General features: G+C 49.7%; 1 protein-coding gene across 8 annotated transcripts in view; it reads left to right on the top strand.

Annotated features, from left to right (window-relative positions):
• The first annotated feature begins 20,206 nt into the window (after positions 1-20,206).
• Positions 20,207-22,220, top strand: part of LMBR1 (limb development membrane protein 1) — a 323,369-nt gene continuing 321,355 nt past the window's right edge. For 6 of the 8 annotated variants that reach the window (XM_072763254.1, XM_072763256.1, XM_072763255.1 and 3 more), the window contains exon 1: positions 20,217-20,461. In XM_072763254.1, coding sequence (XP_072619355.1) covers positions 20,396-20,461 — 66 coding nt within the window. In that variant the 5' untranslated portion in view covers positions 20,217-20,395. Of the gene's footprint in view, positions 20,462-22,220 lie in introns of all 8 variants that reach the window. The other 2 variants (XM_072763252.1, XM_072763260.1) reach the window with 2 other exon arrangements.

Here is a 22,220-nt window from a genome sequence, read left to right as displayed (position 1 = left end):
AGAGAGAGAGAGAGAGAGAGAGGCAGAGACACAGGCAGAGGTAGAAGCAGGCTCCATGCAGGGAGCCTGATGTGGGACTCGATCCCGGGTCTCCAGGATCATGCCCTGGGATAAAGGCAGCACCAAACTGCTGAGCCACCCGGGCTGCCCAAACGGCCCTTTTAATAAACAGTCCTCAGAGAATTCAATTCAAGGGTCCCCTCTGTTTCCTGCTTGGGCTGCAATGCATCCTCCAGCCCTTATGGAATTCCGCTTTTAGGGGAGAAAGATGAAAATCAGGGTAAGATCCCTTGCATGTAAATGACACACTGTGGCCCAAACCAAAGCTTAGATGGGGCAGCCCTGACTGGTGGGGTCCTCAGTGAGGCGATGTCTGGTCCTGATCTTTCTCCCACCAGGAAGTGCTGCTCGGGGAAGAGCAGGAAGTGGGGTCCAGGCAAAGACTTGCGTGCTGGACAAAGGCCAGGAGGCTGGCAGGGATGCTGTAGAGTGAGCAGAGGCTGAGGCCGGGGAACCACAGGGATCTACCACCTGCTTTCTGAAGCTGCAAAGTGTGGCATTGTTGGGTTGCATAATATATGCTTTTTAAAAATTTTATTTATTTATTCATGAGAGGCACAGGCAGAGGGAGAGGCAGGCTCCCAGTGGGGAGCCCGATGTGTGACTCGATCCCGGGACCCTGGGGTCACGCCCTGAGCCAAAGGCAGAGGCTCACCTGCCGAGCCACCCAGGCATTCCTCATTGTGTATGTCTTAACTGGCCCTCCATCATGCACTGGGCGGCTTCGTGGGCCCGGGCTCTGCTGGCCTCTGCCTCGCTTGCAGGCTGGGCCTCCTCCCTCCCCAGTTGACATTGGGCTCATCCCCAAGGTCAGCATTTCAGATGCTCGGTCTCTGCAAGCCCTGTGATATAAACCCGTCACAAGGAGTCCTCAGTTGGTTTACTGCAAGGCCTTTTTTAGCAATAGGTTAATATATTAATGAAGACTGTGGCTGTTGCCCCACGCTAAATAATGACTGTGAATGACTGGAAAAACAACATCTCCGCTCTCCTGCGCACGGCGAGATAGATTACCCTGCCAAGAGAACTCAAAAATATGACAACCTTTTATTCCTCTGCAGCCTGGACGAGTGTGTGTTCATTTCTACGCTATCACAAAAAAACTCCTCATGATGATTCTGGGCTAAAAACACATTAAATCATCACGTTAATTATATCAAAACAGCACACTAAGATTCTGTTGCTAATCCAGTTTAAACTTGGCATCTCCAGCTCATCCAATATTTTATTTCTATTCAGGTCATATTAGTCAGTTGGGCAGAAGCAGCCATACTTATTTATCTTATTAGTTTATTTTGGTCAAGTAGCAAATTATGACGGAATTATAATAATTCCTCTATTTATATACATATATCTCACAGTTACAGGGAAACTTGACATTTGAAATGTGGTCTCAACGTGGTATAAATATTCACACTTTCACAATTGACCTTTCCACTTTTCTGGAGGAGCTCACAGTATTCTGGATTCTAGTTTTTTCTCTGAATTCTCCCAGTTTGTGCTTGATTGTGGCATTATGTCTATGTGCAGATGGGTATGGAGAGAGTCATGTATGCTACGACAATGTGCTTTCAAGCTGAAACACAGGTGCTGGCAGAGGGTAGGCGGAGTGACGGTGCCGGGTCTCTATTTCCAGCCTGTGGTCTTTGCACAGGATGGTCTAGGCTGGGCAGCAGGGGCCCCGGTACCCTAGCCCCAGGCCATGTTTCCGTGTCCCCAGGATTTTCCAAGGGGAGGCACATGCAACCCAAGCGGACTGCCTTCCTTTATTTGCTCCTGCTTATTCCTCTTCTAGCTTTCACGTGATGGAGGGCCGGCTCCTGCAGGATGCTTGGGGGCTCTGTCAAGGCTTGCCTCTCCAGGGAAGGGTCTCCCAGGGTCAGAGTCATAAACTCAGTAAATTTTTCATAGTTCAGGCTTTTGCCCTGAGCTTCCCAGGTTCAGAAAGTCAACTTCAGCAGAGGACCTAGCGCAAATGTTGTGAAGGACACAGGTGGCTCCCAGAGGGCACTGTGCTGTCGCATTGTTACCACAGTTGCCTGAGCCGGGTGGTGGGGGTGGGGTGGGGGTGGGGTGGAGGGTAAGGCCGGTCCCCCACTTAGGGGGCGGAAGGGGACCCCTGACGGCAGGCAGCAGAGCTTTCCGATGAGAAGGCCCGATGCTAGGGCTCAGGTGGCAGGGACTCTCCCAGACTCTGCTGAGCCGGGATCCCTAAGGAAGAGTCCGGACCAGAATCAGGACCTGAGACTGATGCAGGTGAGGGACTGGACTGATCAGGGGCATGTGGGTCACCCTGGAGTGAAATAGCTGTCGAGTTGGGGGGAACACGGCAGGTATGGGGCAAGTGTCAGCCACCCGCAGGGCCCAGAAACAAGTGGAGACCCATCCAGCCTCACCAGGACTACCCCCAGCCCGAGGCTGCCTCTTGGAGGAAGAGCCCTGAAACGGCCAGTCCATGGTCCGCAGGGGCGAGTGGGGAAGCTGCAGGACCACAGGCCCCCAAGGGTGGGGCCGTCCCCCCTGGGGTCTGCCAGTGTCCCCTGTGTGCTCTCCCCACGTCGCATTCACTGCGGTGTCTCTGCTGCTTGGCTACCCGCTTAGCAGGACCCGCTCTCTTGTCTAATTGGGGCTTGCGCACCTATTGTTGGGACACAGAGCCGGTGACAGAGCGATGTTCCCACTCCAGGCCAAAGAGAAGACCACCTTCCACACAGAATAAGACCTTGTGGATGTGTGCCCTACGGGGTGATGGCTTGTCAGGCAATGGTTTTTAAAATCACGACTGTGAACAGAGGCGGTCATCATCATCCAGGGCACCATCTTCGTTGTCACTTAGGATACATTTACACATTTGCAGGTTTGACTAAATCAAGGGGAAAATAAGCAAGAGGGAGTCCCTGTGCACACACGGAAGCGCTCATACATTTTAAATACTGTTCACTCTTGTAGCAGGTCTTACTGATAGAGTGCTAACAACGCAAATTTCCATGTCCTTTTCCCAAATTTAGTATTAGCTTGTGGTGTCCTTGTTCATTGGGCCCCTCTGGATCAGGGTTCAGGGAGGTGTAGACTGCACGGCTGCCCACTCTCCCCCTTCAAGTGAAGTGGCCAAATCTGGTTCCATTTGGGCTCCTTTACTTTCCCTGCTCCTACATGTCATGGTCCCGAGTATCAGATGTGCCATAATTTTTGTTTTGGAAATGTGTTTTTTAAAGATTTTATTTATTTATTCATAAGAGACACAGTGAGAGAGGCAGAGACACAGGCAGAGGGAGAAGCAGGCTCCCTATGGGGAGCCCGATGCCAGACCTGATCCCAGGACCTGGGATCATGACCCGAGCCAAAAGCAGATGCTCACACGCTGAGCCACCCAGGTGCCCATAATTATTGTTTCACTTGGGCACCTGGGTGGCTCACTGGTTGAGCATCTGCCTTCAGCTCCGGTTGTGATCCTGGGGTCCTGGGATCAGGTCTGGCATCGGGCTTCTCATAGGAAGCCTGGTTCTCCCTCTGTCTCTCTCATGAATAAATAAATAAATTAATTAAAAAAATTTTTTTGTTTTGCTTATCAAAGATGATTTAGAGAACTCACGAGGATAAGGGCAGCCTGGCTATCTGCCTGCTTCTGTTCTTGCCGTGGCCTTCCTGGTCTGCGTGCACAGGCCCCAGGCCTCACCATCCCCCGGGGTTCTCCGGGCACAGCTGTCCCCTGGCGGGAGGTCTGCAAGCACCTGAGGGTTCAGGTCTTCTTTTCAGAATGTCTCTGTTCTCCCTTTGCTCCTCAGACACAGATTCACAGAGGATATAGAATTTGTGGCTCACAGCTCTTTAACCTCCAGGAGCTGAAAACATTATTGCTGCTTCCGATGGTTTCAGATGGGAAATCTGCCAGCTTTCCAGCTGCTGTCCTGGATTGGTGCAGTGTGCTTTCTCTCTGGCTGCCTCCAAGGTTTTTTCCTTGGTCTTCAGTTTCCAGAAGTTTAATGTTGATGCATCTTTGATGGATTTGGGGTGTTTATCCAGTCTAAGGTAACTTAACTTCTTGAATCTGGAGATTTATGTATTTTACCAAACTCCCCAAGTTTTCAGCCACTGTCTCCTTAACTCTGTTTTCCGCACCACCCTCTTCCCTTTCCTCCCGGGACTCTGAGGGAATGATGTTGGATCTTGTGATTGTCCCACAGTCCCTGAAACTTGTGCATTTTTCCCTGTCATCTTCTCTCAGTTGTTGAGGTGTGAGAATTCCACTGTCTGTCCTCAAGTGCACAGATTCTTGTCTGTCATTGGGACGGCACTGTCAAGTCTGTCCAGTGAGTTTTCTGTTTCGGTTACCGTATTTTTTCAGATCTATAATTTTCATCCTTTATTTACCATGATTACTTTTTAGGTGAAAACCACTCTGTGGCACTTATTGTCACCTCGTAACAACATAAAGCTAATCTACACAGTAGGAGCAAATGCTTTCAAACTATCTTTCCAGCACACGACATCTCAAAAAACAAACTACCTGGCCTTCTCAAGAATTGTTTACTTCACCGGTTGTTTCTAGTTGGAGACACTTCGGAGCACGGTCACGTTTTTTCCTGTTAGCATAATCTGACCCCGCTGTTTTCCTGAATTTTCGAGTGATCTGTTCTGCATCATTGGAGGCTCACATACTCATCAAGGACACAGCCCTGTGCCCACCTGTTCGCGGGCTCGTAACACCACAGCCGAACCCGGGAGCTGTTGTGCACGTCTCTGGGATGAGGCTGATGGGCTGCACTGTCCATCCTCTGCACTCTCTGGCTCAGGCCACGGTATGCCGCAGTGGCTGAGGCTCAGGACACTGCACACTGCCTTGGAAAGGAACTCCTGCCATAGAGAACTGGAAGCAGAAATCATGATTTTGATTTTTTAAAAAGATTTTATTTATTCATTCATGAGAGACACAAAGAGAGAGGCAGAGACGCGGACAGAGGAAGAAGCAGGCTCCCTACAGGGAGCCTGACGTGGGACTCAATCCCGGGTCTTCAGGATCACACCCTGGGCCGAAGGCGGGTGCCAAACTGTAGAGCCATCCAGGTATCCCATGATTTTGATTTTTTAAAAACATTTTTACTTCTTTGCTGAAGTCTCTAACTTTTATTTGTTTTCAGAGAATTTGTGATTACTTGCTGGGGCATTTTTATGGATGTCAACTTCAAAATCCTTGTCTGATAATTCCAACATCTGGCCTGATTTTGTTGTTGGCACCTGTTGTCTTTTCCCATTCATTGTGACATTCCTAGCACTTGGTGTGACAGGTGATCTTCAACTGTCTCCAGACATTTTGGCTCTTGTACTAGAGACATTGAGTGACGCCCAACGTTTTTATTTCAGCAGGCAGGTGGTCACCCTGATTACGTTCAGCCTATAGCTCCTGGCCTACTTTTGCGAGCCGTGGTTCTGATAAGAACTTAATGTTCAGAGACTCTGAGGTGCTGCTTTGCTCTGCTTCTTATCTGGTGCTGGTGGGGCTCCCACTGGTTCCTGCTAATGCCACATAAAAGGGCCTAGGGACCTTCCTCAGGCCAGGCCACCTGGTTCTGTAGGAGGTCTGGAATGCTCGTGGGTCCAGATGGTGGATTTCTCCCTGCTGGAGCCCTAGGCCACGCCATTTCTCCAGGTGCAGGATGGCACATGTCCCCTGGTCATATCTTGTCCAAGGGTTCCGCCCTTTGCTGGTGCTGCCTGGTGGTGGGCAGAAGTCCTGTCAGGTGTGGGGCAGGGATGAGCCCTCCTGGACCACCTACTTCTCAGGGTAGTGGGTCAGCGGACGTGTGGCTGAGGCCAGGGTTTGGAAGATGTCCTGCAGCTATGATTCCTCTGGTCCACTCCTCTGTTTCCACCTTTCAGAGCCCCGCACAAGATCCTATTTTAATTCTCTATTTAGCACTTACCAATCATTACCAGATATCTTAATTAATTCATTAAAATTATTAATTATATTTGTCTCCTAAAGTGTAAGCACAGGACAGCTGAGACATGGAAGCATCGTCCTGTATTTATGTAAGTGTTTATAAACTCGGTTCCTAGAATGGTGCTGGGCACAGAGCACGTCAATACTGGTGAGCTGAAGAGAACAGGAAGAGCACAATGGCAAGAGTCCTCCTCACCCAAGCAGGGTATTGCTCACCCCACGTAGCCCATGGATACCGTCATTGTCATCCTAGGTTAGGGACGACTGTTGACATAGCCCATGTGCAAGCGGAGTCTCTTTTGCTTATGATTGTTAACAAATGAAGAAAGTCCACTTTGACTCTGGAAATGCAACAGGGAGAGTTAGGGGTGTGCGTGTGTCTGTGAGATGCATGCCTGCCTCTGCCTGGCCCTGCTGAATGTGGGCGGCTTTGAGCAGACTGGGCAGGTAGCCATGTTCACAATGATGATGGCTGTCCTCTTGTTGGACCCCTTGTGCTTCAGGGAAGCAGAAAGAAGCTTTTTTTTTTTTTTTTTTTTAAAGATTTTATTCATCTATTTGACAGAGACTGAGAGAGAGAGAGAGAGAGAGAAAGAACAAGCAGGGGGAGGGGCAGAGGCAGAAGGAGAAGCAGGCTCCCTGCTCAGCAGGGAGCCCCACTCAGGACTGGATCCCAGGACCTGGGGTTCATGACCTGAGCTGAAGGCAGATGCTTCACCAATTGAGCCCCCCATGGGCCCCAAAGCTCTTTACCATGTCTCCGTGGCACCCCAGTGAACACGTTCCTGTCCCTACCCCTTGGCTGATGACCTGGCTGAGCAGAAGCAGAATTGTGAGAGCTGCTAATCTAATGATTTTCTTACTGTGCTTCTGGGAAGAGGAAAACAGGTTGAATAAATGGTCAGCTAGCAGAGGCACCTCCTTCGGTGTGTCCTTGAACAATACTGAACTCCTGCTTTAGTATGTATGCCTAGCACAAGGCTATTTATTTTTGCCAGGGAGACAGAAGTAGAAGATTGGGATTTTTACAATGTTAGACATTATGCTTTATAAGCCAGCCAGTCTAATTATTTACAGGGATCAAGGATATTCACTGCCTCCTCTAGCCACACGCCAGTCTACTATTTAATATTATAACATGCCTAAGAGGGATTAGCCGCATTTGAATTTAATTAAAAGAGAACATTCATGATTTCAGAATAAAGCTTATCCCTGGTAATTTTGAAAATTAATCTGATTTATTCCTGCTTGGATTTCTAATGCTTCTGAAACAAATCTTTCAGAAAAAGAATAGCGTATGGTTCCTTTCCAATGATCTAACCACAGGAAGTGATTGAGCGGCTTTCACAAATAATTCTTCATTTAATGCTACATGTTTATTTGCATGCTTTTTCTTATAAATATTATCCAAATAACAGGTTAGATCCCACTCCCAGGCACAGGCCAGGAGCTAAGCAAGGCAGACAGCGCTCTAAGAACTGAGTGTGCAATCTGAGGGTTCTGAGTCTCTTTACTTGTATTAATAAAGGCTGCTGACTCAGGAGCTTGGGCATTAGAACTGGTTATGGAGATAAATTGCAGCATCCCAGTTCCCTGGGATCTTCAACAGAGACACAGGCTTGCTCAGAGGCAGCAGGCTGGGTAAGTTTTGAGATCCTAGACTTCAACTTTTATTTATTTTTTATTTTTTATTTTTTAAAGATTTTATTTTTTTATTTATTCATGAGAGACACAGAGCAAGAGAGAGAGAGAGAGAGAGAGAGAGAGGCAGAGACACAGGCAGAGGGAGAAGCAGGCCCCATGCAGGGAGCCCAATGTGGGACTCCATCCGGGTCTCCAGGATCACACCCTGGCCTGCAGACGGCACTAAACCGCTGTGCCCCCAGGGCTGCCCTAGACTTTAACTTTTAAAACAACCAAATGAATCAATCAAACCCCATATATTTTTAAAAGATTTATTTTTGAGAGAGAGAGAGTCTCAAGCAGACTCTCCACTGAGTATGGAGCTCAACATGGGACTCGATCCCACTGCCCTGAGATCATGACCTGAGTTGAAATCAAGAGCTGGATGCTTAACCAGGTGAGCCACCTAAGCGCCCCCACAAGCCCCATATTTAATGATAAAATGACAGTGAGGAGACTAGCAACTGAATGTAGGCAGTGTGGACAGTGTGTATCATTTAGCCCAAACACTTATCTATCCTCAATCCACACAAAATTATTTTTTTTCTGCATTGCAACCATGGCTGTACGGTCTCTGGACAATAGAACACCATATACCACAGGCAACATAATGCACAGCGCAAGAAGCAATGTAAAGTAACAGGTCATTGAATGCTACAGTGTCTGCAGTGGGACCTCTGCTGCCTGCCCTCTCCATGCTCCACCCGGACAGACCCAGCCCAGCAGACGTGCAGCAGTAGCTGGACATCGAGGCTTCAACTGATGCTGCTGGAAAAATCACCACCACAAAACAACCTGAGGCAGCATAATTGAGCTGTACAATTTTGATAATGTGAGTAATAAACATTAGAGGCAGGCAAACAAATGAGTACCAAAATATTTTTCCAGATCAGCAGTTTTCACAGTGCCCACAATAAACATTTATCAAGGCAGCCAAGGAAAATGAAAACACCTACATCTCTGTAGAATACCAAAGCATGTTCTGGGAGCATCTGAATTCATAAATTGCGGGATGAATGTTTTCCACAGGCTGGCCTAATATAATTCACACAGATATTATTTCTTGCCCTAAGAGCACTCTCTTGCACTGTGCATTATAGGAATGTCAGGCTGGATTTATATGAAGGAGGATTTCTGTAGGAGGCATTATTGATGGCAAATGGAAGATTCACCAGACATTGGAAATCGGAAGTATTTCTGAAAAACCCCTTTTTCACTTGAAAGGGCTATAAATCTAAAAATAATTTTGAATTCACAAGCAATCCTTTTATACAATAAGTTGATAGCAAATATATTACTGAAGAGACACATAATTACCTTAAAATCTACAACAGTTAGAAATGTATCGAAGCTTCTAAATTATAATTTAATTTTAGAATAGTAAAGCATATAACAAATATTTTTACTGTTGTTATTTTTTTAAATTTCCTTTCTATCCTTGCATATGTAAAGACAAAAGTAGAACTATTTATAAACTGGTCTCCCACACTGTCCCAGGAAGCTCCCAAATTTTCTGACTATGTAGAATGTTGATTTTGATGAGCAAGAGAAAGGAAAATTTTATCATGCTTCTCAGCGTACAGAACCAGCAATCCTGAACTCCATAGCATGGCGTCCCTTCAAGAAGGAGGTCTGTGGACCTAAGGAAGTCAGGAGCCACCTCTCTCCCCTGGGCTTTGTAGTTGCATATTAGAATTTTAATTTGGTCCCAGCTCAAAGGGGCACTTTGTATCTGCCCGTCTCTTCAATGTCTATCTACAACTATTTATCTACCTCTGCTTCCATCACCAGGGCCAGATTGATAGTCATAGCATATCAATGACTGTAACTAGGTTTATGATCTTGAGATCCATAGCCACAGCACAGTGGCATCTGTCTCTACTACAACCCTATCTGTATCCACCTACGTCCATGCACCCCCCACCCCCACCTCCCGTTCCCTCCTTTTCTCTTGGATTGGCCTAGGGTGGGGTGCTTCACTGAGGGCTCTGGGCTTGGGAACGAGAGGTCAGGAATTCAGAGCTGCCTCTAGGGCTCATGCCCTGCTCCAGCCTGGGTGTGCTATTCACCTTATACTTCAGATTCCTCATTTGTTGCAAAGGGATGATAACCCTAGTTTATTTTTTATTTTTAAAGATTTTATTTATTTATTTATTTACTCATGAGAGACAGAGAGAGAGAGGGGCAGAGACACAGGCAGAGGGAGAAGCAGGCTCCATGCAGGGAGCCTGACGTGGGACTTGATCCTGGGTCTCCAGGATCACACCCTGGACTGAAGGTGGCACTAAACCGTTGAGCCACCTGGGCTGCCCATTACCCTAGTTTATGTTGGGGGGCTACTGTGAATGTAAATAATGAGGAACATGTGCTTCGTGGGCTATCAAATACCACCTACAGGCAGAGTGGTCTTAGTGCTGGGCTGTTCAGGCCCAGCTGGGAGGCAATCCCACGGCGAGACCTATTCCCCAGGGGCAGTTGGCTGGGCTTGGCTCACAGGTGGAGCCCATGGGGTGACTAGGAGGGCAGAGGGCCAGGCTGCCCAGCCTGTGCTGGGACAAGACCCCGTAGATGGTAGATAGTGTGTGCTGAGCCCTGATCCCTCCCAGCCTCAACTTCCTTCTCTGTAACATCAACTGCTGATTCCATTATGAGATTTTGCCCTGAGATCTGCCACTAGTAAGGAACAATGAAGTATAAAGGTTAGCAGGATGGATAGCATCACCTTTGGTTCAAAATATGCCAGGACTCTGATTTGTGATAGGCTCCTGTGCTCAAAGCCTTGGGACCCCAGCGATGAAGGAAGACAGGGGGACTGGGCTCTGGAGGCTGCAAGTCCCAAGTTCCCAGGCGGCTGCAGGCTGAGGGTGCTGTGTCCAGAGCGGCTTGCGTAGCACGACTGCCCCCTAGCTCCACCCTGTCCCAGTGCCACAGGGCTGCTTCCTCAGAGTCCCAGCTCAGGACTAGTGGCAGGCAGGTGGGAGGTGGGGGAGTGAGGCTGCAGCCCAGGTGCCAGCCTTGGTCCCCTGGCGGATCCCCACCTCCCACCTCCCATTACTGTTTGTGACACTGTGACGCTGCAAGCCTAGGGGCACCCCACTCCCATTACACATCCAGCAGGCTAATAACGGTTTCCCACCAGCAGCTTCCAAATGAGGGCTTGGTGTGTGTGTGGTTCATGTTTTGACATTCTTTTTTTACATTTTTAAAAAGATTTTATTTTTTTATGAGAGACAAACACACACACACAGAGGCAGAGACACAGGCAGAGGGAGAGGCAGGCTCTGTGCAGGGAGCTGGATGTGGGACTGGATCCCAGGACTCCAGGATCACACCCTGGGCCAAAGGCAGGTGCTAAACCGCTGAGCCACCCAGGGATCCCCCTTGAATTTCTAAGTGTACACCTTGGAGGGAATTTTGTCTCACTTGAAGATTTCTCTTTTTTATTTATTTAAAAGATTTTCTTTATTGATTCATGAGAGGCACAGAAAGGCAGAGACACAGGCAGAGGGAGAAGCAGGCTCCCTGCAGGGAGCCCGATGTAGGACTGGATCCCAGGACCCTGGGGTCATGCTCTGAGCTGAAGGCAGACACTCACCCACTGAGCCCCCCACCTCCAAGGCATCTCTCACGAAGATTTCTTGATGAGGTGAGCAAGCCAGGCATTGGGAGGCGTCTGTGCCTCCTGTAACCGGTGAGCCATTGTCTACAATCAACCTCCCGACGCAGCCCAGGGTACCCTCAGCAGCGCCTGGGAGAGAATTACAGGGGCCCCTGCCCTTGGACAGCTGATGCTGCCGGAGACAAGACACACACACAGATACACAAACAACGACAGTGAGGACACTGGCTGCGCCACACATCCGGTTAAAGCAAACAGCAACGTGGGCTGTCAGGCTCACGTGTTGTTTGTGCTCTTGTCTTGATGTTTTATGGTCAAAGAAACCTTCCCAGAAGGATGAGCAAGACTTGAGTGATGGAGTAATGCTTCTGTGTCCTGCAGAGTGCAGTTTCTCCCAAAACCTACGGTGTCCCCAACAACGACGGGCGAGTAGTCCCTTGGTTCGGCCGCCCGTCGGGGACGCTTGGGTCCCGGGGACTTGCTGTCAGCTCCGGGTCGAGTGCATGTGCGAGGATGCAGGGCGCTCCGACCGCAGTCTCTAGCTCGCCGTTGATGGTTATGCCATGGAGATTATCAAACTCACTTCCCCGGTAGAGTGATTATATGATGCTCACTCGAAAATCGGGTTAAAAAGACCATAAAAGAGGAACATTAGCAGGATGTTTAGGCATGCCACAGCTCTGGAGGGGGAAAGGTAAGGAAGGTATTTTTGTCAGCATTACAAGCTACCTAGATAAGCCTCTCTAGCTCCCTAAGTGACACTTGGCAGAGGTGCCCGCCTCATGCCTGTGATGTTATAGCTGACAGGGGGGCGTTGGTTCTTGTACTGGGACGAATGGCTGTGACTGTGAACCTGGATTGTACCCCTCCTGCTGCCACTTCTTCCTCCCAGACCCAGTTCTCCAGCGGGTGGCTTGGGCTCTCAGGGGCTAAGTTAGTGTTTTCCAAAGCCATTGGAGTAGGCGAGAGAGAGAGAGAGAGAGTCCCCACTGACCCCTCCTTCCTGGGCATTGTTGACTTAATTTACCCTCAGTGGGCTTGTCCCACATGTGGCAGCCCTGAGGGAGCCTGGATGAGGTCTGCGTTCCCCTGGGTGAATTTCCCAAGGTCCCCCCAGTTAATCTCCCTCACCAGGTCTGGTGGCAAGGGGAGACTCAAAATGTGAACAATTCCCTTCCCCGCCAGCAATGGCTCTGCCCCTCTCAGGTCCCCCTGGGGAGCCCAGGGCTCTTCCTACAGCACCTGGGCTGCCGTGGCTGCATCCAGAGCAAACCGGAGGCAATTCTCTCCAGTGGCCCGCTTGCCCCCGAAACTCCTAACAAGTGCGCAAAAATACATGTACAAGGGGTATACCATATAGCATAGTTTAGATAAGACTAGAAAATTAAAAAAAAAAACAATCTGGATGTCTATCCACCTAAGACGAGATTGATCAATGTAAAAAGTACTAGTCAATGGAGTTAATGAAGCAGTGAGAAGACTGAAACAGAGTCTACATGCCGATGTGGTTCGATAGCCAAGATGTGTTGTCGAATAAAAGGACCCAGTGGCAAAGTAGGTCTCGGCTGTGTAATGAACAGTTGCATGTGTGTGGGAGGAGCGGCTGGAGACGCTTACCCCCCGGTGGTGCTCAGAGATCGGATCTGAGGGGCAGGTGAGAAAGGCGTACTTCTTAAGTATACTCTCCTCATCATTTCCTTCTTTTTCTGTAGGCAAAATAATCAAACAGCTATCATGAAATGTGTAAGGTCAGCAACCCTTCTCCTGAGCACTTCTAGAGCTGGCTCTGCAAGCCAAGGATGTTTCCTCAGTTTCTGCACCTTGGTTTTGGGCCACAGGAGCGCTTGCTTCCTCCTCTCCGCCCCCGCTGATGGGTCAGTTTCAGCGGGGCAGGGACGTGTTCATGCCAGCAGGTGTTCTCCGCAGAACCCCGTCCGTGGTGAGTCCAAGAACCTGCCAGGTCCTGATTCATCCCCATCGGGCCTTGGCGTGTCCTGTCTCCTCCTTGTTTTCCTCCCACGTTGTCAGCCCAGGCGGTGGTCCCCATTGCTGTTTCGCTCTCTGCCCCTCGATGTACACCTAGCTGAAAATGTGTGCCTCCTCTGAGTCAGAGATCAGATGTGTGTGTGTGTGTGTGTGTGTGTGTGTATGGGGGGGATACAGGTGTGTACAGGTGTGTTGTCTTGGGATTTAGTGGGTCCCGCCTTCTTGTGGCATCTGATACGTTAGTATGGATAGGGTGAGGAGCTGGGGACTCACACGACACCGAGCTGACAGTGCACTGGGTGAATAAGGCCCAATTCTTCCTGCACATGAATTCCTCACATCCCTGTTACCCTTTCCTGAGCCAGCAGCCTTGATCCTTTATTCACACTTCAGTGAGAGTTAGCGGGGCGGATGAAAGCCATGGGACTCACCTCAGACAGAATCTTGCCCAAATCAGAAGCTGACAGCAAGGGTTGACACTGGCAAGCATTGAACACAAGAACTGGAAAGCAAGGCCCGGGGGCTCCCAGGCAGAGGGGGCAGGTGGATGCTGGGGTCTGCTGCCGGCACGTGGCTGAGATCCACGCCCAAGCTACAGCTTAGTGCTGCCCCAAATGATGTGCTTTTCCTCGTCCATCCTGCCTGCCCTCAGGGCCTCCATCCATCCCTGCCCGCCCCTGGTGACTCTGTCCACTACTCCCCACTCCCTGTGACTCTGTCCACCCCCCACCTGTCCCCTGGTGACTCTGTCATACCTTTTCTCTCCCAGGACCTCAAATACCACATTCTTCCCTCTGGAGGATGACCTTGCTGCTTGTTTCCCTGAGGAAAGCAGGCAGTCAGAAGAGAACTGAAACACACTCCCTTTTTGGGGTGGAATTGTGTCCCTCAAAATTCACATGTGAACATCCTGATCCCAGGGCTTCAGAGAGTGACGCTATTTGGGAGGGGTCTTCAAACAGGTAAGTTGGAGCACCTGAGCGGCTCGATGGCTTGTGTCCGACTCTTGATTTCAGTTCAGGTCATGATATTAGGGTCATAAGATCGAGGCCCACATCGGGCTCTGCACTGGATGTGGAGCCTGCTTGGGATTCTCCTCTCTTTCTCCCTCTCTCTGTCCCCTGGCTCCTCTCTCTCTCTCTCTCTCTGTCTCTCTCTCTCAACAAAACAAAACAAAACAAAACAAAACAAAACAAAACAAAACAAAACAAAACACCAAGAGATGATTTAGTTAAATGAGGTCATAGGGAGGGTTCCAAGTCAGTGTGGCCCATGTCCTCATAAGAGGAGATGAGACACAGACACACAGGGGATGGCCATGTGAGGACATGGAGGAGATAGCTGTCCACATGTCAAGGAGAGAGCCTGAGGGGTCCACAGCCCTGCTGGCACCTTTGAGGCAGACCCCTAACCTCCAGGGCTATGAGGAATCAAGATTATGTTAGTCCGCCCAGGCCGGGTGCTCTGTTATGGCAGCTCCCTGAGACTAAGAAACCCCCACGATGCTTGTCCCCTCCTGCACCTGTGCCTGTGCTTGCTGCCTCTCCTGGGAGAGAAACGATGCATCTATTTTGTGCATCCACACAAACCACTGGTGAACTCTACTCAGTATGAAGTAATGGATGTTTCTAAACCCGGCTGTCCTCTCATGGGTTCAGAATTTTTTTCCTGAGAAAATCCTATTTTCCCTGTAGGAGCCTTCCAGCTCTCCAGACACCTGGGATGATCAGCCATGGGGTGACCATCTCGTTCTCCTCAACTTCCCTTAAAGGATACTAACTTTGAGCAGCTGGTTGGTTGACATTAGCTCCCCAAATGAAAAATCTTCATTTAGGTGCTTTCCAAAACTTTGGCAGCTCTCATGGTTTGCTCCAGCTAATAACTGCTCTACAAGAGGGAGGGAAACCGGCCCTGATTTGTGTCGTTTTCTGATTTCCAAGGTGCAAATTCTTCCACCAGGACTGATGCCAGCTTCCAAAGTGAGGTCATTGAAGGAGTGGCACACTGCTGTACATTTAAGTAACTTTACGAGCACAGCTGATGGTAAAGTGTAATAAAATAATTAGGACAGGATGGATTTTGAATATTTGCTACCTTTCAAAAATATAATTTGAATGTATGTTTATATAACTTACCTTGAAATAACAGTTGTAGTTAACAATCAGCTTGCAAAATACCTAAAAATTAACAAGGGGTGTTTGAGAGCTGGTCTCCAGCACATCACTGCCTGCTTATCACTTAGCAAAACCCTAAAGTCCATTTGTCCCTTTAGAAAGTCTAAATTTTATACTTTGTGCATGCTTGTTCCCCAGAGGACTTTGTATTTGGACCACATAATTCCTTTTGGCTGAATCATATCAGAAGCCCCTTTCTGCATCATGACAATTCCCTATACTGTGAGGCAGGGATTTCCTCCCACAAAAGAAGCTGAAAATATCACATTCCTTTGCAGCTCAGGTGTAGCCACATGGTCCAGGCTCCGCCAACTAGAGAGGCCCACTGCAGTGCTGTGATGGGAGCCCTGTGGGATCAGGGTGCAGGTTGTGACAAGTCTTAGTAGTGAGCACAGTTACCTCTGCAGCCCCCACACACCGCCCACCCCCCACCATTCTGTGCCCTGCTCTTCCTTCCTGGAAGTTCATCCTTCCTCCTTTCCCTACAGTTCTACTGCATGTTTGTATCCCTATGTAATGATAGTTCTGTTTTGCATCTGTGTCCTACATAATACCTTGTTTTGTTTTGCATGGAGCTTCAGATGGAATCATACTATATGCATTGTTCTGTCTTCCTTTTGCTCAACACTGTTTCACTGTTTCAGAGATTTGTCCATATTGTTGTTTGCAGCTGTAGTTCATTGATTTTTTTTACCCCAGTGTCCATTGCATGAACACATCTCAGTTTATTTACCCATCTCACTGTGGATGGATAGCTGGGCTATCTCTAGACTTTTGCTTGTTCAGATATCTTGCTGTATTTGGCTAAGGGAAAAGGAAAAATTTCACCTCTGACAGAGGCTGGAAGGATCACAGGTTATATCTGAATATTGCTTGGTTTAGTTTTGCATAGGGTATATAAAGAAGTTAATAAAATTGTCTCTGTCACCTTATATCTTAAAACTTTGATTTCATTGTGACCAAGAAAAGCAAAGCAAGGCCTAATGAAGCGGAGGGAATTATCTGGAATTTTAGCAGTTTCAAAGACATGATGTGTACGAAACCAGAGAACAGAGTAACAAGCAGTGTCTTCAACCATGGACCCATGGACATCTGAACTGGAATCCTGGAAGCACTAGCAATGCCCACACAATTATTTACATCGGTATAGAAATTTTAAGCCATACTGAAGTGTGAAGAAGTCTGGGAAATTTCTCAGGGCAACCAACCTACTGACCAAGTAATATTTGCTGGGTGTCTACTTTGTGCAAGGCATTCTATGAGGTATTGCAGGAAGTACACAGATGCTTACAAGATGCAAGAAAAGTTGCTCTAGACCTTATGGAGCTTATACATTGACTACGGATAGACACAGATACAAGTATGTGTGTGCTGAGGGCCAAAGGAATGGCTAGGAGCGTAACCTCTCTAAGGTTTCTGTTTTACCCCTGGATCGTAAGCTCTGTGAGAGCAGACACTGAAATAGTCTTCCTTCCTTCCTTCCTCCCTTCCTTCCTTCCTTCCTTCCGATTTTATTTATTTACTTGAAAGAGAGAGCATGAGCAAGGGGAGCAGCAGAGGGAGCGGGAGAAGCAGACTCCCTGCTGAGCAGGGAACCCTCCCCCCACCCCGTGTGGGGCTCCATCCCAGCACCCCAGGGTCATGACTTGAGCCAAAGGCAGATGCTCCACCGACAGAGCCCCTCCCCCCAGGTGCCCCCTGAAGTCTTCTTTCCATCATGTCCCCACAGTTGAAGAGATGAACAAATGAAGAGACTGGAATCATCAGGAAAGACTTTGTGGAGAAGAAAGTTCTTTTAATTTAATTATTTAATTTAAATTCAATTAATTAACACATAGTGTATTATTGGTTTCAGAGTTGGAGGTCAGGGATTCATCAGTCTGATATAACACCCAGTGCTCATCCCATCATGTGTCCTCCTGCATGTCCATACTCCAGTGACCCCACCTCCCAACCCCACCCCTCCAGTGACCCTGTTCCTAGAATTAAGTATCTCATGGTTTGTTTCCCTCTCTGATTTCGTCTTGTTTTATTTTTCCCTCCCTTCCCCTATGATCTTGTTTTGTTTCTTTAATTCCACATATGAGTGAGATCATATGTCTTTCTCTGACTTATTTCACTCAGCTCCAATACCCTCTAGCTCCATCCATGTCGATATAAATGGCATGATTTCATTCTTTTAGATGGCTGAATAATATTCCATTGTATATATACCAAATCTTCCTTATTGATTCATCAGTCAGTGGAGCTCTGGGCTCCTTCCACAGTTTGGCTATTGTGGACATTGCTGCTGTGAATATTGGGGTACAGGGGCCCCTTTGGATCACTATGTTTGTATCCTTTGGATAAATACTTGGTAGTACAATTGCTGGGTTGTAGGGTAGCTCTGTGTTTAACTTTACGAGGAACCTCCACCCTATTCTCCAGAGTGGCTGCACCAGCCTGCATTCCCACCAGCAGCGCTCGAGGGTTCCCCTTTCTGAGAAGGAAGATCCTGGTGTGAACACTGAGAGAGGTAGCACTGACTCTGAAAAGTAGGAATAGGTGAAGGGGCTGGGCCTCGGCATTTCAGGTTAGAGAGAGGAGGAAGCCAGGCTGTAGCAAAGAGCTCGGCAGGGAATGAAGTGGGGAGGACTCTGGAAGGGCCCGGTGGGGCCCCAAAGTCAAGGTCTTGAATGCTAAGTTAAGGAGTTTAATTTTCTTCTACAGTTAGAAGAACCGCATTGCAGTGTATTGAGCAGGGGAGAGAACCTATGTTTTGGGAAGATTTGTTTTAGAGGGATGCAGAAAAAAGAGTGTGTCAGCTTGGGTGACAGAGAAAACTGGGATCCCTGTCTCTAGACTATTGTGGCTTATTTGTGCAGTAGCAGTTGGAGGGCGCCCAGGGTGGCAAGAAGGGACAAGCCCTGATGCACAACAACTTTTCCAAGCAGCTTCATATTTTCTACTTTTTTTTTTTTTTGGCCAAAGCAAGTTACCTGTTCAGGTCCAGATTCAAGGGGGTGGAAAATAAATACCACTTCTTGATGGAAGGAGGGGCAAAGCCATAAGTCAAAGGGGAGAATATATAGGGAGGGGTGAGTTCTGGCCATTTTTGAAGTCTCCTACCCTGGGCTAAGGGCTAAAGGAAACAGAAAGGTCTAGATGCTTGGAGGTTGGGTTAGAAAGAGCAGAAATGCATGCATCCACTTTCTGGAACACATCTAAATGCCATACATCTTCAAATCTGCCTCTGATTTGGAGAGATGAACCCAGAAATTTTGCAGACCATTTTGGGCAAGTATTTAACCCAGCTCTCAGAACACGGGTGTCTAGAAAAACAGACTCAGATACTGTGTCTTTTCCTGGCTCTTTTGGGCTGAGTCATTTTATTATTTTTTAATATTTTATTTATTTATTCATGAGAGAGGCAGAGACACAGGTAGAGGGAAAGCAGGCTCCATGCAGGGAGTCCAATGTGGGACTCGATCCCGAGACTCCAAGATCACGCCTTGGGCCAAAGGCAGATGCCAAACCACCGAGCCACCCAGGGATCCCCATGGGTTGAGTATTTTAAAAATAAAAGTGAACATTGAATTTAAGCAGTTGGAAGCATTCCTGGTTTCTTATCAGCTATGGCAGCAGGGGCACTCCCTCAAACCAAACCTCAAGTTCTGAGTCCTCCCACTACCAACAATCTACAGTGTAATGCATTGTAGGGATAGCATATGGGGTTGACGAGCTTTTTGGACACCATCAGAAAAAAGTTTTTTAGTCATGAAAAAATTTTTAACTCAAAATTGCAAAAGATACCAAAAAATCTAAATTCACATATATTATTAAAATAATTTGAAAGCAATTTCTATTTCTTCTTACTTCTCAGAGATGACAAAAAGTCACATAGACAATAGCAATTTAAAAGACTTCTTTATAGCCAAATAAATCCAAAAGTAGAATAAATATTCCTTCAAACCCAGTTTCATGGCAAAAATCCAAAATAAGATACTTAATATACAAAGAGGATGAATTACTCTGTTTTGTGTGTTTGGATGTACCTGATCTAAACGTGCTGTGCAGGGTCTCGGGAAGGTCATGGAACACCCCAAGGACAGGCAGGATGACTTTACGGATTTGGCAAGAGCCTCACATTCAGGGCTATCTACATTTTCCAGGTAGGGAAACCACTTAGATCCGCAGAGGCCAGCTTTCCAGGGGTTCACTCTACACGTGTCCGAGGCGACTCCTCCTGGCCTTTGACTGGCTTTAGCAGAGCGCAGGTTTCCCTGGGAAACCTGCTTGACTCTGCCCTGTGCTGAGCGCTGTGTGCCAGGGACCAGGGGCTGGGTGCTCTGTGTCAGAGACTGGGTGCTGAGTGCTCCGTGCCAGGACCGGGTGCTGGGTCCAGGAACCGGGTGCTGAGTGCTCCGTGCCAGGGACCGGGTGCTGAGTGCTCCGTGCCAGGGACCGGGTGCCGGGCCACGAGGATTCCTTTCTGCGGGGAACGACTGCCCCGAGACTGTGGCCAGCTGCCCGCCTGTTAGCCCTGAAGGAGGCACAAACCGCCGCCGCGTCCCCACCAGCGCCGCGTCCGCACCCGGATCGGGACTGGTCCTCACAGCCGAGCTCAGGCCTCCACTTCCTGGGGGCGTGGCCCCACCTCCACCCCGGTAGGTCCCGCCCCTCGGCGGCTCCCGTTCGCAGACGCCGCGGCGCGCTCCTCTGACGTGAAGCGCCTTCCTCTGACGTCGGTCCCGCCCCGGCCCCGCCCCGCGCCCGCCCTCCGCAGCCTGAGCGGCTTCGCCTGAGGCGGCGGCTGAGGCGGCGGCGGGGGTCGCGGTCGCCCACCCTGCGGCGGCCCGCTGTCAGTCGGCTCCCGTCCCCGGCCGGCGGGCGATGGTGCGGCGGAGCGCGCGGACGCGGACGCGGGCGGCGCGGCGGCGGGCATGAGGGAGGATGGAAGGGCAGGACGAGGTGTCGGCGCGGGAGCAGCACTTCCACAGCCAAGTGCGGGAGTCCACGGTGAGCCGGCCCCCGCCCCCGAGGCCCCGGGCGCCTCCCCCGCCGCCGAGGCCCCGGCCCTCGTGCCCCCGGCCGCCTCCTGCCGCGCCCCCGGCCTTCCCCGCCTCCCGCGCCCCCTGCCCCGAGCGCCCCTGGCGGCCCCCCACGCCCCGCGTCCAGGGCTCGCCCTCGCCCTCGCCCTCGGCCACGCCCCCCGCCGCGCCCCTCCCCCTTCGTGCGGGGTACACGCCGCCCCCGCGTCCCCGGGGCTCGGGGGGCGCCGCGCCGTGGGGCTAGCGGACCTCCGCGCGGGGAGGAGCGCCCGGGGCGGGCGCCGGTGTCGGAGCCCTCAGACCCTCCCGGCGCCCGGGTGCAGAGAGCCGAGCGTCGGCCGCCCGGCTGGTGGCCCCGGCGGCTCTCAGACCCCCCGCCCCACGCCGTAGCGGGGGAAGAGCGGCGGTGTGGGCCCGGGCCGCGGTGCTGCGGGGCGGCTGCTCGGTTCCCCGTTGGGTCCTGCCGCTGGCCTCGGGGCCCTGCACCTGCCGAGGCTCACCTGTTCGTGCTCAGCGGACCCCCAGCGTCCGCCGCAGCCTGGCGGGGAGGTAGACACGGTCGGCTGGACAGTCGCCTCTGGCCGTGGTCCTGGGTATGCGGAGTGGATGATCCCGCTGCCGAGCCGTCACCTGGAGGACGGGGCCGTCCTGGGGCGGCGCGTGCGTGGCTGTGGCGGGACGGGCGCCCTCGCTGGTTAGAGGCTCGGGCTGCGGCCGCTGTGGGCGTTTCCGGGGTGTGCGGGACCGCGCCGGCGAGCGGGGCGCTGGGACGGCTGGGGACCGCTCCTCTGCGGCGCGCTCGCTTCTCTTCCTTGTGCACACCTGGCGTTTCTGTGCTTTTCTAAGCGCAAGCCGTTGTAGTCAGCGTGTCATCCTATTTGTTGCCTAGGAAGAGCATTTGCGCTTCCCTGATGAATGAATTTGAGTACCTCTTCATAGACTTAGGGTCATTGGATGGACCGCTGTTGTGAAGCGTCTTCAAATCTTTCCCCCAGTTTTAAATTCTCCTTCTAATCTCTTAAATATTGACCTGCACGATTTCTTTATATATTCTGAATATGATACCTTGGTCAGGTATATGTATTGAAAATGTTTTTGTTTTTTCCATTTTGTGGGTGCTTAAACTACTCGATATCTTCCGATGAGCAGAAATTCTTAATTTTTTTTCCTCTTAATTTTTATATAGTTCACTTGATCAAAAATTTTTTTTATATGGTCAGTACTTTCTTATGTCCTGTTTAAGAAATCTGTGCCTACTCCAAGATTATGAAGATATTCTCTGATGTACTCTTCCCATTTAGAGCTGCAGTTCATCTGGAATTTATTTTGTATGTGTTTTGAGGTAGGAGTCGTTTTTTTCCATCTGGATATCCTGTCACTTTAGCACATGTGACCTTTGTCATGAATTGGGTAACTATAATTGTCAGGTTAATTTTGTAATCCATGCTGTTCTATTGATCTATTTGCTTTTTGGCTTTACTTTTTAGTTAATTAGATGTTCTGTCATTGGATTGAGAAAGGGACCCATGTTATACTAGTCAGGTGCTTTGTTACCTCTGCTACTGTGAAAACAACTTAGTTTTGGTGCTGATTTTAAAGTTCTTTAGTTCTGTCCCTTGTCATCCGGCTTCCTCTGAGCCAGCACCCCTGGGTGGTGAATGTACTTCACCCTCTACAGAGGCTCTACAGACACTGAACAGGCTCATTAGGTTTCTAGTCTTTGGCAT

Source organism: Vulpes vulpes, chromosome 7 (genome assembly GCF_048418805.1).
Source record: "Vulpes vulpes isolate BD-2025 chromosome 7, VulVul3, whole genome shotgun sequence".
Lineage (NCBI taxonomy): Eukaryota > Metazoa > Chordata > Mammalia > Carnivora > Canidae > Vulpes > Vulpes vulpes.
Note: the sequence above shows the minus strand (reverse complement) of the source record. Positions and strands in the feature narration are given on the sequence as shown.